Source organism: Marmota flaviventris, chromosome 9 (genome assembly GCF_047511675.1).
Source record: "Marmota flaviventris isolate mMarFla1 chromosome 9, mMarFla1.hap1, whole genome shotgun sequence".
Classification (NCBI taxonomy): domain Eukaryota; kingdom Metazoa; phylum Chordata; class Mammalia; order Rodentia; family Sciuridae; genus Marmota; species Marmota flaviventris.
Genome location: NC_092506.1, coordinates 59,474,039 through 59,490,922, shown reverse-complemented (window position 1 = coordinate 59,490,922; position 16,884 = coordinate 59,474,039). Strand labels below are relative to the sequence as shown.

The window sequence follows — 16,884 nt, the reverse complement described above, 5'->3', positions numbered from 1 at the left end:
GAGAGATGTGTTTGTAATAATTGCCTTGGTGATATTACATGTCCATTTGCTCAATGTTATTTTTACTTTTATTTATCTTCATTAACTTTCTCACCTACTGATGCTTTCTATAAAATAAAATAACAGATTTTAGCAATTAACAAGAAATATTCTAAAGAATTTTTATATTATAACCTAGCACTGTATCTTTTTTGTATGTTAATTTACTTAATAATATATTTTGAAGTTTATAAATGAGATTAAAATGATAATAAGAAGAAATCAGATATTTTAATGAATTAATTTGTTATTGGTTTTCCTGCTATAAATTGAAGTATTTTATCAGTGCATGTTAATTATACAGAATAATGTGTTTCGTTGTAGTGTATTCATACCTGCATATAGCATATTTTTATTATTTCCAGCCTTGCACTATTCCCTTTTGCCCTCACTTTTTCCTTTCCCTTCATCCTCTTATCCTTGCCTAATAGTTTCTTTATCCTCTAGATTCTACATATGAAAGGAAACCTGTGATATGTTTTTCAGACTCCAACTCGTTTTAACATGATGATCTCCAGTTCCATCTATTTTCCTACAAATGACATGATTTTGTTATTTATGGCTGAAGAATACTCTCTATATAGCTATCACATCTTGATAAATCTATATATGAAAGAAATATAGATATATCATATTTTATTTATTGATTGATAGACACTTAGGTTGATTTCATAATTTGACTATTGTGAATTGTGCTATGATAAACATGAATAGGCAGGTATCTCTATAGTATGCTGAATTTAACTCCTTTAGAAAAATATGGAAAAGTGGTATAGCTGAATTATATAAATTTGAGCAATTTTTCTATAAAAGTAAATATCATGGATTAGTTGACCTCGTAGATAATGATGACGATATGCATATCAAGTAGATAGGACAAGGCTAAAACAATGCCTCTGTAAATCATTATATGTTAATGAAATTAAATTATTTAACTTCATTAAATTGGAAGAGAAAGTAGTAAAAATCTAAAGGTAAATTTCCATTTCAAGAAAATGGTAAATAAAGAACAAATTAAACCTGAAGGAAAAGAGAAAAAAAGAATAATGATAAGATCAGAAATCAATAAAATAGAAATATAATATAAAGTCAATAAAGCAAAAATTTGATTCTTTGAAAAGTTTAAGAAACATTTTATATTTAGAAAAGTATAAAAATCCTTGGGAGACTGGGGGGATATATCTCAGTTGCTGGAGTGCTTGCCTTGCATGCACAAGGCTCTGGGTTCAATCCTCAGCACCACAAAAACAAAAACAAACAAACAAACAAGAACTTGGAGAGACTGATCAAGGATAGGATGGCAAACACAAAATTTATATCAATAATGAAACTAGAGAATTTAGCTAATGCTCTGCAGACAATACAGAAAATAGCTGGATTCAACAAATATAATAAACAACCTTTTAAACAAAGTGAATAACTCAGACAAAATGGAAAAACTCTTTTTTTTAGCTTACAAAATTATTTTTTTATTGATGAATTATAATTGTACTTTATAGTGGAATTCATTAGGCCATATTCATACATGCACATAACATAATTTGATCTATCTCATTCTCCACCACCTTCCCTTCCCTCCTTTGTTTCTCTCCTCTAGTCCACTTGCTCTACTCTACTATCTCCCTTCTATTATTATTAATTATTTTAATTAGTACATTACAATTATATATCAAAGCAGAATTCATTGTGCTATATTTGTACAAGGACATAGCATAATTTGGTAGTTGATAAACTTCTTTCTGAGTACTTCACCATGACTCTCCCTTCCTTCTCCTCCATCCCCTTCCTCTACACTGTTGGTATCCCTTCTATTTTTGTGAGATCCGCCTTTGTTTATTACATTTTTCTTTTTTTCTAGCTTCTCTAGAACATTTAATCCTTGACTTTCTGAGTCTCATTTATTGAACTCTGCATGAAGTTCCTCAATTCCATTCATTTATGTACACATAAAAATTTCATTCTTCTTTGTGGTTGGGTAAATCTCCATTGTGTATATACATCACATTTTCCTTATCTATTCATCTGTTGATGTGCCTCTAGTCTGGTTTCATAACTTGGTTATTGTGAATTGCATTGTTATACACTATATATGCTTATATCACTTGTTATGCTGATTTTAGTTCTTTTGGGTAATTATGAAAGAATGGGATAGCTGGGTCTTATGGTGATTCCATTTCTAGTCTTTTGAGGAATCGCCATAGCACTTTCCAAAATAGTAATATCAATTTACAGTCTCCAAAACAATGTATAATGTACCCATATTCCCATGTACTTGAGCTGTTATTATTAATACTTTGATTTAAATAACCAGAAATAATTGATAGAAAAACTTTTATGAAAAGATTAAACACCAAGTAAGAATATTCTCCTATGATAAAGGATAAAGAACTCCTATCAATCAAGATGTAAAATTAAAAAAAAATACACAGTGTATTTGACTGTTTTTTTTCCAATTTGTGTTTAGGAAAATAGAAATTATCATCACAATGAGATACTATAACATACTCATTAGAGTGACTAATATTAAAAAGTTTAAAAATTCCAAATTTTGATGAAGATATAGAGCATCAGAACTCTTACATTTTTCTACTGGATGTACAAATCAGCACAATTTCTTTGATGATGATTAGTTTAGCAGTTTCCACTATAGATAAATGCTTGCTGTAAATCATGAAAACATCACTTCTAGAGAAATGACTTCTATAGTCTTTGTCACGAGCAGCTTCTCAGCCTTGTCTGGTTACCAGGAGTTCCCTTCCGGATATCTGCACTGGACCCCGGACCGCGACGTACGCGAACACCAAGCACGAACTCGATTGCCTTTTGAAATGCTGGTTTATTCGCACACCACACAAAGCAATACACGAGGTGGCTGGCACACAACTGTACGATCTTACTCTCAGGCGACGAGAGTTAGTTGTGAGCAAATACATGGAGTTTCCCTCGCGCTTATATACTCTATATGTTTACAACAAACTTGTTTATGTCTAACTTATCTAACATAAGCACACTACCTAGTTACATCATCAACTTATCTAACATGGGCATACTATCTAGTCATCCTATAACCAAAACATGTTTACAACTAAAAAGTCACTTAGTCACTGTAAAGTCCAAAACAAGTCCAAACAAGTCCTTTTGCTGATTCATGTTGTTTATTCATCCTTGATGTTTACTCCTGTCATTCTTATAGCTTCAAACATATTTCAAAGTAATTCATGAGTTTTTAATAGTTTTTTTGAATTGCTAATCTATCTCATACACACACAATGGGTAATCAGAAGATGCTTATGCTGTGGGTGTGCATGCTTAAATTTTTTAACAGACTTCAATCATTGTTGTTCATACATGAGTTAATTAAATAGCTATTTACCATCTAATGGTTTTTATTTTCATTAACGAATATACTTTTTTCTTTTTCTTCTGTTTTTTTTTTTTTTTTTTTTTTTGAAGAATAACATGTTGAAAACTTTTTGTAATCCTAATTAGGACTGTGCTGTTATGGTTGAAACTTGTATCTGATTGCATTGAAAAGATAAAAATGAAAAAGGATACAGTAAAATTAGTTATAAGCCTATTATCATCTGAAACCTACCCAAGGCACCCAACCTAGAATGTTCTGAGTTTATGTAGTATGTGTTTGAGTTCAGTCTTTAGTCTTTCATTGTCATTCTTCATTCCCTACTTAAGTTCTGAAGTTGTGTTAGCCTGATGTCAACTGAAGCTGAAGTTTCCCATCAATGCTGTTTCTCACATAATTTTGCCAGGATCACATTTCTAATCTGCTGACTCTTCACAGAGTATACAATGGGATTCATTAGAGGGGGAACCAGAAGGAAGAGATCAGCTATTAGGACTCTAATAACTGGAGAAGCATTTTTGGCAAAGCGGTGAAGGGCAGCCAAGGTGATAATAGGCACATAGAAGATGAACACAGCGCAGATGTGAGAAATGCAAGTGTTGAGGACCTTGAGTCGACCCTTGTGTGAGGTAATGCCCAGGACAATTTTCAGGATCAACACGTAAGACACAGAAATGAACATTAAGTTTAATAGAGATAAAAGAGCCACAAAAAATCCATAAATTATATTGATCCTGTTGTCTGAGCAGGACAACTTCATCACATCCTGGTGAAGGCAATATGAATGGGACAAAATGCTTTTCTTACAGAATTTCAGCCTCTTTAGAATAAAAGGGAATGGGAGAACAAGTAAAATGCATAGGGTGGCAAATGCAAAACCAGTTTTAAAGACTCTGTCACTGGTAAGGATGGAGGTGTACCTCAAAGGGTTGCAGATGGCTATATAGCGATCAATGGCCATGACCAAAAGCACTACTGATTCCATAGCTGAGAACCCATGAATGAAAAACTCCTGTGCAAAGCAGGCATCTGTGGAAATTCCTGTGGCATTGAACAAGAAGACTCTCAGCATGGTTGGAAGGGAGGAGATGGAGAGCCCCAGGTCTGAGAATGCCAGCATGGAAAGGAAATAGTACGTAGGCTCATGCAGGGAGTTCTCTGTTTTTATGAAAAAAAGGATGGTGCCATTTCCCAGGATGGCAACAAGGTACATGAAGCAAATGGGGATGGAGACCCACAGGTGAACATGCTCTGCCCCTGGGATTCCAATCAGGAAGAAGGTGGAGATTCCCTCTTCAGAGATGTTGAAGACTGACATTGCAGGAGTATGAAGAAACCAGAACCTGGGTCTCAGAAACTTTTTCCTACAAAGGCATAAATTAATTGTCTCAAACAAGTAAGCTGTATTCATCAGGTTGACACAAATCTTGATATGCCAGCTATTCTCCTACAATAATCCCTACTAAGCAATAATTCCTAGTATTAAGCATATTTTATAAACTATAAGTGAGAGTAACATCAGGACCCATATGAGCAGGATAAAAAGAGATAAATGAAAATATACTTATCTCCACAAATAAATATCAATAAACAGATATAATATTCCAAACACTTTTCTTGGACTCAGCATACAGTAAGGGAGAAGCAAATTTCTCACTTTCTATTTACTATAACATTTTGTTAGGATAGTGATGCGTACACTTGGAAATCGCATGAACAAGTATAAGATCAAATAAGGAACTCCATTGTTCACAGTTCCATTTGTAGTTTTGAAGAATTTTTAACCTTAAGAAATTATTTTTGCCAAAAAATTTGGCTGGAATAATTTGGCTGATTTTGGATTTCCATAACTGAAAGAATGAAGTTAGGCACTATGACTACTTAACACAAATATTATCTCAAAGTGTATCATAGATATGAGTGTGAGAGCTAAAACAATAAAGCACCTGGAAGGAAACAGAAAGTAAATCTTGGTGACCTTGAGTTAGGCAATGTCTGCTTAGAAATGGCACTGAAACCATCAAGTACAACAAAACCACATATTGTATAACACACTTCCAGGATTCGAAAGACATCATCAAAAAATTAAAAAGTTAACTCAGAATGAGAGAAAGATTTGTAAATCACATATTTGGACTTTCTCAAGAATATATAAAGGACCTTTACAACCCTACATTAGACATGAAAATATACTTACCATCATTACTCATTGGGGAAATGTAAGTCAAATGTAACACCAATATGAAATATCACTTCACACACACAGGAAGGCTGAAATAAAAAAAGAAAAATAGTAATTATTGGCAAAGATGTGGAGAAATTTGAACTTCTCTACATTGAGGTTGAGACTGCAAATATTTCACCAACTTTGGAAAATGTTTTAGCAGTTTATTCAAATTTTAAAATATAAGATAACCTAGGAATCCTGTTCCTACGTATATTTTTAAGAACAGAGAAAATGCATGTTTCCTCAAAACTTGTATACAGCCCAATTTACTGTCAAGTGATGCATGGTAAACTGTTTTCTGTGAATATAATTTGGTTATAAAAGCAAGTTAAGTATTTGTGTGTTTTTTAACAGGAATTAACCTTGAAATCATTATACTAGGAGAAAGAAACAAGTCATGAAAAAATGTACATTGCATTATTCCATTTATTTGAAATGTCCAGAATAGACAAATCCATAGAAGCAGAAAGAGTCATGGTTCTCAGAGACTGGATGAAGGGGTGAAGGGGAATGGCTACTAAGGGATGTAGAATGTTTTTCAGGTTGATGAAAACATTATAGTATTAGATAGTGGTAATATTTGAACAGTAGTACAAATATACTAAAAGCCATTGACATATATAACAGAATGAATTTGATTGTCAATAATATCTTAGTAAACTTGCTATAAGGTGGAACTGTACCCCCCAAATACATTTCTCGATATATCAAAGTTACATATGGGAAACTGCATCTTTGAGAAGAACACCTATCTGGAGATCGCCCTGTGCCATCCTTATAACTGGGGTGCAGTATAGACTGGCCTGAATCCTACTGGTAGAACATCAAGATTTACTGGGGTGGATGACCAGCCACTTTAGGATCAAAGGAACATTAATTTAGGTGCCCAAAGAGGTAACATAATACGGGGAGGACAACCTGAAGTCACTGTAACAGGGATCTTGTCAAAGCAATGGAGATATGAGTGGAGGGAAGACAATCAGCCAGCAACAAGAGAGGCATATCTAGTCAATAGTGCGGCACTGAGTAGTTCCAGGAGGGGAGCTGTGCAGGTATTTGTCTTGATTGCTCTGATGCTTTGGCACATTTTGGTTCTCACTAAACATTTTTTGAATAAACATTATCCTTATTTTTGCTTACAAATTAAGGGAATGCAGGACCAAAATGAAATGAATAAAATAACAACTGTACAAGGGTCCTTCCTTGCCTTATTGTGTCACTGCTTCTGCAACCCAAGCTTTAGCTTGTTATAGGCTATTCATGAGAGAATCATCAATCCCAGAAGCCCAGTGTTAGTTTGCATGGGATAAGAGAGGAGGAATAAAAGAGAATATTTATATTAAGATAGAAATATTTAAACATAAATATCCCATACTTTTTTTTTTCTTCTGGAGTAAAAATAATTTTATTGAATAACAAGATTTGCCTTACTCCAACATGAATTTGACTATTCTGTCTTAAGAAATCTCAGAAAGATCTTCCACTATCAAACACCTTGCTGATATGTGAGGCCCTGGGCCCTCCCCTGTTAGGCCATATGCAGGTCTGGAGCCTCCTCACCCTCCACTTAGGTCTTCTGCTGCTATGACATGCATCTGTGGTCCCTTAAATACACTGTACAGCTTCCTGCTCCCACACTATGACTTCAAAAGATAGCCTCAAGTGAGGTGCACAGGGATCAATTTGTTTCAAGAACATGAATTTATAAATAATACTATAGATTATTTTTCTTTAACATAGGAAAACCTATAGGACATTTGAGTTTTTCAATAATACAAAACTTGAATAGCACCTATTGTTTTCTGCAGCTTAGAGTGCTGTCTATATATATATATATATATATATATATATATATATATATATATATATTTTTTTTTTTTTTTTCTTGGTTTCTGTACTATCCAGTATGTGCAGTTCAATCCTCAAATCCTTGGTCAAGGTCAACATCCAACTCAATGATCAAAGTGACAGCAACCCAGAGTGTGGTGCTGTCCTTGATAGTATTGCCACTTTGCCTCCTCCCTCTAGATTCATAGTCTCCTACACAAGTTGACACATTCTTATCCACACTGGATGAATGTAAAGAAGTACCCTCAAATTAATGGCTTCTATATTTAAATTAAATGATTAAATGAAATGCATACAAACTCTTACATTATTTAAATACTCTGAACTGTAAATAGATTCACAGGTAGATTCTTTTGATAGAATTATTGGGCGAGTGCAGTGGTGCACACCTGTAATCCCAGTGGCTCAGGAGGCTGAGACAGGAGGATTGTGAGTTCAAAGCCAGCCTCAGCAACTTAGTGAGGTTCTAAGCAACTCAATTAGACCCTGTCTCTAAATAAAATTTAAGAAGGGCTGCAGTTGTGGCTCAGTGGTTAAGTACCCTTGAGTTCAAATCCCAGTACCAAAGAAAAAGAAAATTATAAAGTTGCTTCCTTACCAAGAGAGAGGAAATGTGAAGCAGATACTTAAACTCAGTCAGAAGAATGCTGAGTGAACAAAGATAGTTGAGACAGAGTCTCCTAGCCATTACCTGTTTCTTCTTCACCAGGGAAGACTCAGTAGCTTCATGTATCCTATGCCCAGAAATAACATCCTATCTTATAAAGCAGTGGCTCTACCAGCCAGAGAGTAGGTCACCCAAGATTCAGGACTAGGTATCTGGCTTTGAATTTATTTCTTGGCTGAGATAGTGATTTTGGCTTTGCACTTGGTTGATTTCCATGAGTTGGCAGAACTCTGGACTTGTACCCTGCATTTTCACACATTGTTGGACTTTTTAAGGTGATGGGGTACTGGTATCCATCCTAATCACTTGGAGAACAAGTTAGAAAGCATTTGAATTGCTTGCTCGAGCTGGTAAAAAAAGGCAAACTGCAACTGTGAGCGTCAGGAAACTTACTAGTAAGTTCACAGGTAGTTGGACCCACATGTCAAAGTCAAGAGGAAATTGAGGTGGCATACAGTCACCAGGGCTTCACCACCAAAACCCTGTGCAGCAATTTATCTGCAAATTGCCTTCCTCAGGCTTTTCCCTTAGCTCACAAAGCTCTGGAGATTCCAACAAAGCAGGATGTATTTAAAATTCCCTGCAGATGAATCCTCAAATGACACTGGAACCAAGAAGGCACACACAATTCCCAGTAAGTGGGAATAATTAACAATTTGTGGAGAACACCCTTGAGCCTCCTGTGCTCTGTCTGCCATACTTGTCTCTTCCCTGATTCCATATCATCATGTAATTATCTTAGTTTCACAGTATATGGCAACTATGCCCTTACTTGTCTGCTCCTTCCATTGGATTAACTTTCTTAAAATTACAAAGTTTTGCTGGGCACAGTGGCACATGCCTGTAATCCCAGCAGCTCACGAAACAGAGGAAGGAGTATCACAAGTTCAAGTTCAGCCTCAGCAATTTACTGAGGCCCTACGTAACTTAGGAAGACCCCGTCTCAAAATAAAATATAAGGGGCTGGGATGTGGCTCCGTGGTTAAGTGCCCCTGAGTTCAATCCTCAGTACCACCCTCCAAAAAAAATTTTACAAAGTTTTCCTTTTACAATGAAGAAGGCTTTGAAAATTTGAATTTAATAACACCTTCAATAATACTGGTTTACAGTTGGGAATGTAGACTATACTTAAGTATGGAGTTTTATAAAAATACAATGGTGAATCTCACTATTCTGTACATTAACAGACTGGGATCCTAATTAGAATAAAATATATTTTATTCTTGTATAAATAAATTAAAATGGATTCTCTTGTCATGTTTGCCTAAAAGGAACCAATACAAATAAAACAATAATATTTATTCATTTCCTCAATAAAAAAAAGAAACGTATAGCCTAATTTTTTTTTTTTAAAAAATACAATGTTTAGGCTCTGTTTCATAGCCAGTGAATTTTATTACTTAATATTCTGGTATAATCTTCATATTTTCTTCCTATATTATGTACATCATTTCTTATGATATTTGCTATATCCCCATGGATATAAGTACATTGTAAAACTTATACTTATTTATTTTTAAACATTTGATGTAATGTACCCTGTCCTCAAATATAGGCTTTATGGTTATCCTTAGCAATATTTTGTTTAAAGCTTCTTTTTTATGATTGTATTATCCTGTCTTGCATATTACAGAAACAATCCCACTTTCTTGACAGTTGCATTACTTGTGTTCTGAACTGTTATCAAAATGTTTCATTCAGTATTATCATCAAAATTTATCAATAATAAATAAATCATAGTCGACTTAACTCTCATAGCTTTGCTTAACTATCTTAAGGTATCTTAAAGGTAGACTTAACTCTCACAGGTTTGCTTAACTATCTTAAAACTATGAGTTGTTTTTTGTTTGACTCACATTCCTGAAAGTTCTACAATTAGCAACACACCAGAGTTTTATGTAATCAACAATGAGAGCCTATGGAAAAGTACTCATTATTTGAGATTCCAAGGCTAAGAAGGTCTAGGTGATAAATTAGCATTTTTGTTACCCATGTCTAAAGAATGACATTGAATATGCAAATAAATTTGTCTGTAGAGGTAAGAGGTTCACTTGTTTTCCTGTGGGAGAATCTGTTCTGCCCTTTTGTGTAAATTCACAGCAAGAGTCCTTTCTAGGACTATATCTGTTCTATGGATTCCCCTTTGACACATTTGTAACATTGCCACATTCTCTCATTGAAAGAAGAATTAAATGAAATCTTTAATGGATGTTCATTTTATATTTGTGTGAAAACCATGGTTTTCCCTTTTTATGAGAATTGGTCTTTAATAGGGTATACATTCATATGAGTATAATCAGTTATGTAGTAATATTGAAGGAAGTTTTTTATGAAACTTGTTAAAGAAATTTAAGGAAGACTTTCTTCAGGAGGGCTATGAAAATAGGTATTCAGGTTAGTACTATTGCATCTTATAGTAGGAGAAAGACATTGGGCTTAAGTCTAAATGCAAGAAGGAAGAGCAGAAATTTAGAATAAAAGAACAGGATGATGGTGCAGGGGGTTTGTAAGTGCAAAATAGTAAGAGGACAAATCAGGAATGAGGAGGTGTCCTGATTATACTGATCTAACAGCTTTCTGAAGGCAGATGAGCATAATCAATATCATGGGGATAATGGAGTATAGCATACCTGATTACATATCCAGGAGGACCAGAGATGGAGGGTGAGGAGTTCTGGTTAAATTATTTTGCAGGATTCTTGCTAAAATGACATAGAGATGAACACAAATCCCAAATTTAAGGAAAGTTGAAAAAAGAGTGCAGAGGAGGCTCAGGATCTCTGATCAAGGAGACAGTCTCTATCAATGCCTCCTTTTGCTTATGGAAAGGAGGGGTATCCTTTAGTTTGTACAATATAAGTCTATTTTAAAAGTATATATTTAATAATGTTAGTCATTTAGTCATTCTTCTTTTCATTAAGGATAACCTCAATTACCCTGTTGGGAATTTGTAAGTTTGTCAAGAACATATGCTGGAAGGTGCAAGTTATCACACATCTAATGAGAAATTCTTATAAAAGTTTAAAAAAATGAAGATTAACAGACGAATCCTACTTTATGAGTTTAAAGGCAGCCAGTATAGAAGATTTTTACGTCATGAGCTCAAAGCATCTTTAGATGGTGAAGTGAAAATGGCAGTGGAATCTGACACATTTTTTTTGGTTGCAGTTTGAAGGCCTTTAGTGATGGTCTCTGGTAATTTGGTGATTTGCCAAACTTTTTGAACGATACACACAGCATGTTTTTGGAGCTTCTATAAAGCCTTCCAGTTTCAGCTTGTAGAGCTTGGGGAAGAGAGTAGTTTCAATTTTCATTAATGCCAAGTCAGAAAGGTGGAATAAGAAATGGAGAAGTGACTTTGGAGAGTTTTAAATAGATACTAGAGAAGAGTAGAACTGAGAACATACATACATTGCACTATAGTTTCCATGGGAAAAAAAAATTCTCTCTAGAGTCACCTTGCTTTGTGATTTTTACAAAAATAGATCTAGTCTCATTAGTTTTGGCCTAGTTATTTTGATAAATACAATAAGAATTGTAATTAACCATACAGACCCTTTTGAGTTTTCTTTCTGCAACTTTTCACAGAAAATCTCAGATTTGATTTTCAATGGGCTTTCAAGGTTAGGAATCCAAGCCAAGAACTTAACCACCTAAGCTGACCTGTAAAACTTCCAGATTTGAGTCAATTCCTCTTCTTAAGATCCTTCAAGATATCATGAGGTTTCTGGGCCTCCAAGAAGAGATCATCTTTATTTACCTTTACGTGTGGTAGTCTGAAAGCAAGGTATCAGGCTGATTTTTTTTTTCCCCAAGGGGACTCTATCACCATTAGCTCCATCAATCTCTTTAAATTTGATTCTTAGCACATTATTCTCAAGCATGATAATACAGCAGACAAAACCTTCATAATATATGCATTATTTCCAATTGTGTTATGTTACAAGTTGAGCAGTATTTTATTGAATATGTGCAAATAACTATATTGCCACAGATATAAGAATGTTCAATAAAAGTTTCTGAATTCTGGAGGCATAAAGTAGAAAAAAGGATAAGTTCTTCATTTTCATTTGCATTTTCCTTTCCATATTATATTGGTGCACTGTGGTTGTACATTCTGATAGAATTTGTTCTTATTTATTCTTCCATGCACATGATAAACAACCTGGCCAATATCACTCCTCAGCACTTACCCCTTCCCTACCTTTCTTCCACCACTGGTCCCTTTCCTCTACTGATTTCCCTTTTATTTTCATGAGATCTTGCCCCTCCCACCTTCCTCTTTGTTTTTCCTTTCTAGCTTCTGCATATGAGAGAGAATATATGACCTTTGACCTTTTGAGTTTGGCTTATTTTGCTTAATATAAAGGATTCAAGTTCCATTCATTTTCCTGCAAATGACATAATTTCATTTTTATTTAGGTCTGAATAAAGCTTATATATAATCTTTAAATGAATAAAGAAAATGTGAGATTATATATATATATTATCTCACATTTTCTTTATTCATTTATCTATTGATGAACACTGAGGCTAATTTCATAGCTTGGCTTTTGTGAAACATAGTTTGAGTGCTATAAACGTGGGTATATATGTACCACTGTGGTATGATGTCTTTGATTCTTTAGGATAAATACCAATGAGTGATGTACTTGGGTCATATGGTGATTTCATGCCTAATCTTTTGAGGAACCTCCATAAAGATTTCCATAGTTTTTCTACTAATTTACAACCCCACCAAAAGTATGAAAGCATTCCTTTTTATCCATATCCACTCCAGCATTTGTTTGTTTTCTTGATGACTGCCATTCTGATTGGTGAGAGATGAAATCTTAGTGTAGTTTTGATTTGTATTTCATTTATAAAATAAAATCTAGTAAATTTCTATAATTTATATCTGGCTTAAGACAAAAGAGAGTTTCTCTACAGTCAGAAATAAGCACATTAAAGAATCAGCTGTGTTCCAAAACAAGATCTATAGTCATCCTTTACAAGGTCATTCAGTACTATTCAATGTAACACAGTTTGTTTTGCTTTTTTTTTTTTTTTGTTAGCAGTTTTAAGACACTGTCAGCTTCTTATGATCTGATGAGAGTTTATTTAACAAGAAAATGTGATTGTTTCTGTGACATAAAACAGAAAATATTTGCTAGCATTATTATAAGCAGCATCATATCAAGGCATATTATGCATAGCAAGGGTATTGATAAAATTTTATTAACTTTATATAATTTTTAGTGACAATATTTTACCATAAAAGTACAACCTGTAGTAGTTATATTTTCTCTTCTCATTTGATAATGCTTCCCATGCATTAGTATGCCAAACAAATCAAAATTTTAAAAAATATTTCTCTTTACAAGGTGATAAAAACAATTTTTTGTTTTGAGTTTTCAAGGGGCCTTCTAGAAAATCTCAAGTTTAATTAAAAAATCAAGAAGATTTCATTTAGGAATTGATTTTGGGATAGCAACATTAAAACAATACATGACAAAACAAAATACTAAACTCTTTCAAAAGTGAGAAGTTTTGGTTCTCTTAAATAATAAAGAGTATGATACAAAGTGAGCATACAGCACAGAAATCAAGTCACAAAACTCTAATTCCCAAGGCAAATTCCTAAAAAGGAGAAGACATTTTACAATTAAGAGTAAACCAATGAACCAGAAACTTTCTTGTTTTGCTTTTGTGTTTGTGTGCTTTTTGATATTTAAAGATTTATTTTTTAAAATATAAACATTTAAATATTTAGTCAGACTGAGTACATATAATATTCCATTTCTAATACTACTTTTCACACCATTTTTAGTTTTTTTTAAGATGTCCATACAAGTTGTTCACTTTCTCATTTTGGAATACTCAGTCCTTCTACTATAAAATGAAATTATTTTTTCTCCTGAATAAAATCATATCTTTCATATCTCACTTTTTATCTCACTTTTCCTTATCAAAAACCCATCCCACTTTCTTCGCAAATAGAAAATGTGGAGGGTACCCTGAAATCCAAAAGTTGAGTCCTGGCTGAGAAGATGGTCAGACTAGAGTTTGGTCAGAGAAAATCTATGCTGTTAGGTGGTACTCCCATAGAAAACAAGGAGCTACCTACACAACACTGCTTAGAATATGATATTTGAATGCTGAGTAAGGAAATGTTGAAGAAAATGAAATAAGTGAAGGAAGAAAACGTTTCCTTTGCTTTTGTAAACTTTTCATATGGGCATATTTGAGTGATTTCATGTATAAGAGTCTCATTGTCCATCTTAACTTCAGTTTCTAAAAGGCAGGGCATATCTCACTGAGGCCAAAATTACATGTTGAAGAAAACTATTTTAAATAAGCAGGCAATCTTTAGTCACTTAGGATCACTACCCAGTTGTTACACAAATGTTCATTATTAATTTTCAAGTGAATGCATTGAACATTTCTTTGAGCAAGGAGAAAACTATGTTTACAAAGTTGGTAATGCTCACTTGGTGAAAGTAGGAATATATTTTGTGTTTATATCAGGTCTTCAAAATCCTAAACCTAAGCCAATGAATTTGCAAGGCTGATTTTTCAATCCTAGTAAAATATTGAGAGATGATATGAAGCAGTTCACATACAGTGTGGTTCCTTATTGATTGTTCAGTTTGTTCTGTGTCGTTTATTGATTGGGGTTTTATGTGATTAAGCATCCCCATCAGCTTTGCTTCTGGCACAGTTTCCCTAAGACCAAACTTCTTAGCTGCTGGCTCTTCACACAGTATACAATAGGGTTCATCAATGGAGGCACCATCAGGAAAACATCAGCCATAAAGATCCTAACTATTGGAGAACTGTGTTTGGCAAACCGGTAGACGACAGCTAGAGAGATAATGGGCACATAGAAGATGAGCACAGCACAGATGTGGGAGACACAGGTATTGAGGACCTTGAGCCTTTCCCTCTGTGATGCTATGCTTAACACTGCCTTCAGAATCAGCACATAGGACATGAAAATAAAGGTTATGTCCAGGATGCCTGTGAGAGCCACAAATAAGCCATAGACGACATTAACCTTGTTATCAGAGCAGGCCAGTTTCATGACGTCCTGATGGAGGCAATAGGAATGCGACAGATGCTTCTTCTTACAGTATCTTAGATGCTTTAGAGTGAAAGGAAAAGGTAAGATCAACAAAACATTTTTCAGAGAAAAGGCAAGCCCAATTTGAATGACTCTGGCACTACTAAGGATGGACATGTATCTCAGGGGGTTACAGATGGCAATAAAGCGATCAAAGGACATAATGAGAAGTACGGATGACTCCATAGCTGAGAATTCATGAATGAAAAACTCTTGGGCAAAACAGGCATTGGGAGAAATTTCTGGAGCATTAAACAAGAAAACCCTAAGCATGGTAGGGAGAGAGGAGAGAGAGAGACCTAGGTCAGAGAAAGCCAACATAGAGAGGAAATAATACATGGGTTCATGCAAAGATGGCTCTGTTTTTGTTAAAAGAAGGATGGTGCAGTTCCCCAGGATAGCAGCAATGTACATGAGACATATGGGGATGGAGACCCAAATGCTAGCAGGCTCCATCCCTGGAATCCCAACCAAATAGAAAGTAGAGATTTCAATTTCAGATGTGTTGAGGACGGACATGCCAGGATGTGAGATCAAGATGAAAGGCTGGAAGAGATTTCTTCTAGTGATGCAGATAGATTGTCTCAAATGCCTGATTATCCGTTTGCAATCACTGAGGTCTTACCAAACCAAGCATTATAAGCATAATTCTAAGATATAAACCTAAATGGAGAAAAATAGATGGGTAAAGAGGTAAACATCAATATCCAACTAAAGGCAAAAATGAAGAATGTAAAAATTGACCTTGAAATCTAATCTTACAACAGTTGCAGATAACAACAGATTCAAGTCTTAAAGACTTTTGCAGAACTAAAAAAATTTATAAAGGTGCCTATTATCCAATTTAAAACTTAAAACTTTTTCTTTTCACATAAATACTATTATCTACATCTTGAATAGAATTTGCTTAAAATTTCAATATAATATATATGAATACATATATGTATATGTATATATATATATATATACATACATATATATATATATATATATATATGTGTGTGTGTGTGTGTGTGTGTGTGTGTGTGTGTGTAGATATATATGTTTAATTTATATCATTTGGTACTGGGAGTTGAACCCAGAGGTGCTCTACCAGTGAGCTCTTTTTATTTTTTTTTTTAATTTTGAGACAGGGTCTGGTCAAGCTGCTGAGGTTGGTTTTGAACTTGTGATCCTCCTGCTCAGCCTAGCTGGGGTTATAGGTGTGTGCCATCATGTCAAGCTCTGATATTCTATTTATGATTGAGGTCTGCAGTTCAACATGCATTGCTCCAGGGGGGTTACTTATTCATTTATTTGGCTTAGATCTTTGTGAGCATTTTTAATCAAAAGATCATGTATTTCTTTAATTTTGAATATTGTCAATCATTACCCTTTTCAATATTATCTACTCAAGCAGTCTATCTGAAAAATATTCAGATGTCTAAATCCAATTTCCTAGTTAGACTGTTTCACATTTCCCAACTTCTTTATTCATTTGTATTATATTTTGGGAGCACCCCTTGATACCATCTTCTTATTTACTAATTCTGTTTTTATTTGTGTCTGGTCTCAAATGTATCCTGACTATTAAGTTTGTTTCAATTACTCATTTTTCTTTTTGAGTGAAGGTCATTTTGGATGGCCACATATTTCAATTT

At 34.2% G+C, this 16,884-nt stretch overlaps 2 protein-coding genes across 2 annotated transcripts; both read right to left on the bottom strand.

The window, feature by feature from the left end:
* Window positions 1-3,776: 3,776 nt before the first annotated feature.
* Window positions 3,777-4,718, bottom strand: LOC114098307 (olfactory receptor 51A4-like). Its single transcript, XM_027942469.2, has one exon. It carries the CDS (start codon window positions 4,716-4,718, stop codon window positions 3,777-3,779), a length of 942 nt encoding a protein of 313 aa, XP_027798270.2.
* A 10,103-nt stretch (window positions 4,719-14,821) lies between these two features.
* LOC114098521 (olfactory receptor 51A4-like) lies at window positions 14,822-15,763 on the bottom strand. The gene has a single exon (XM_027942776.1). The coding sequence runs from the start codon at window positions 15,761-15,763 to the stop codon at window positions 14,822-14,824; it is 942 nt and encodes a 313-aa protein (XP_027798577.1).
* Between the last annotated feature and the right edge of the window lie 1,121 nt (window positions 15,764-16,884).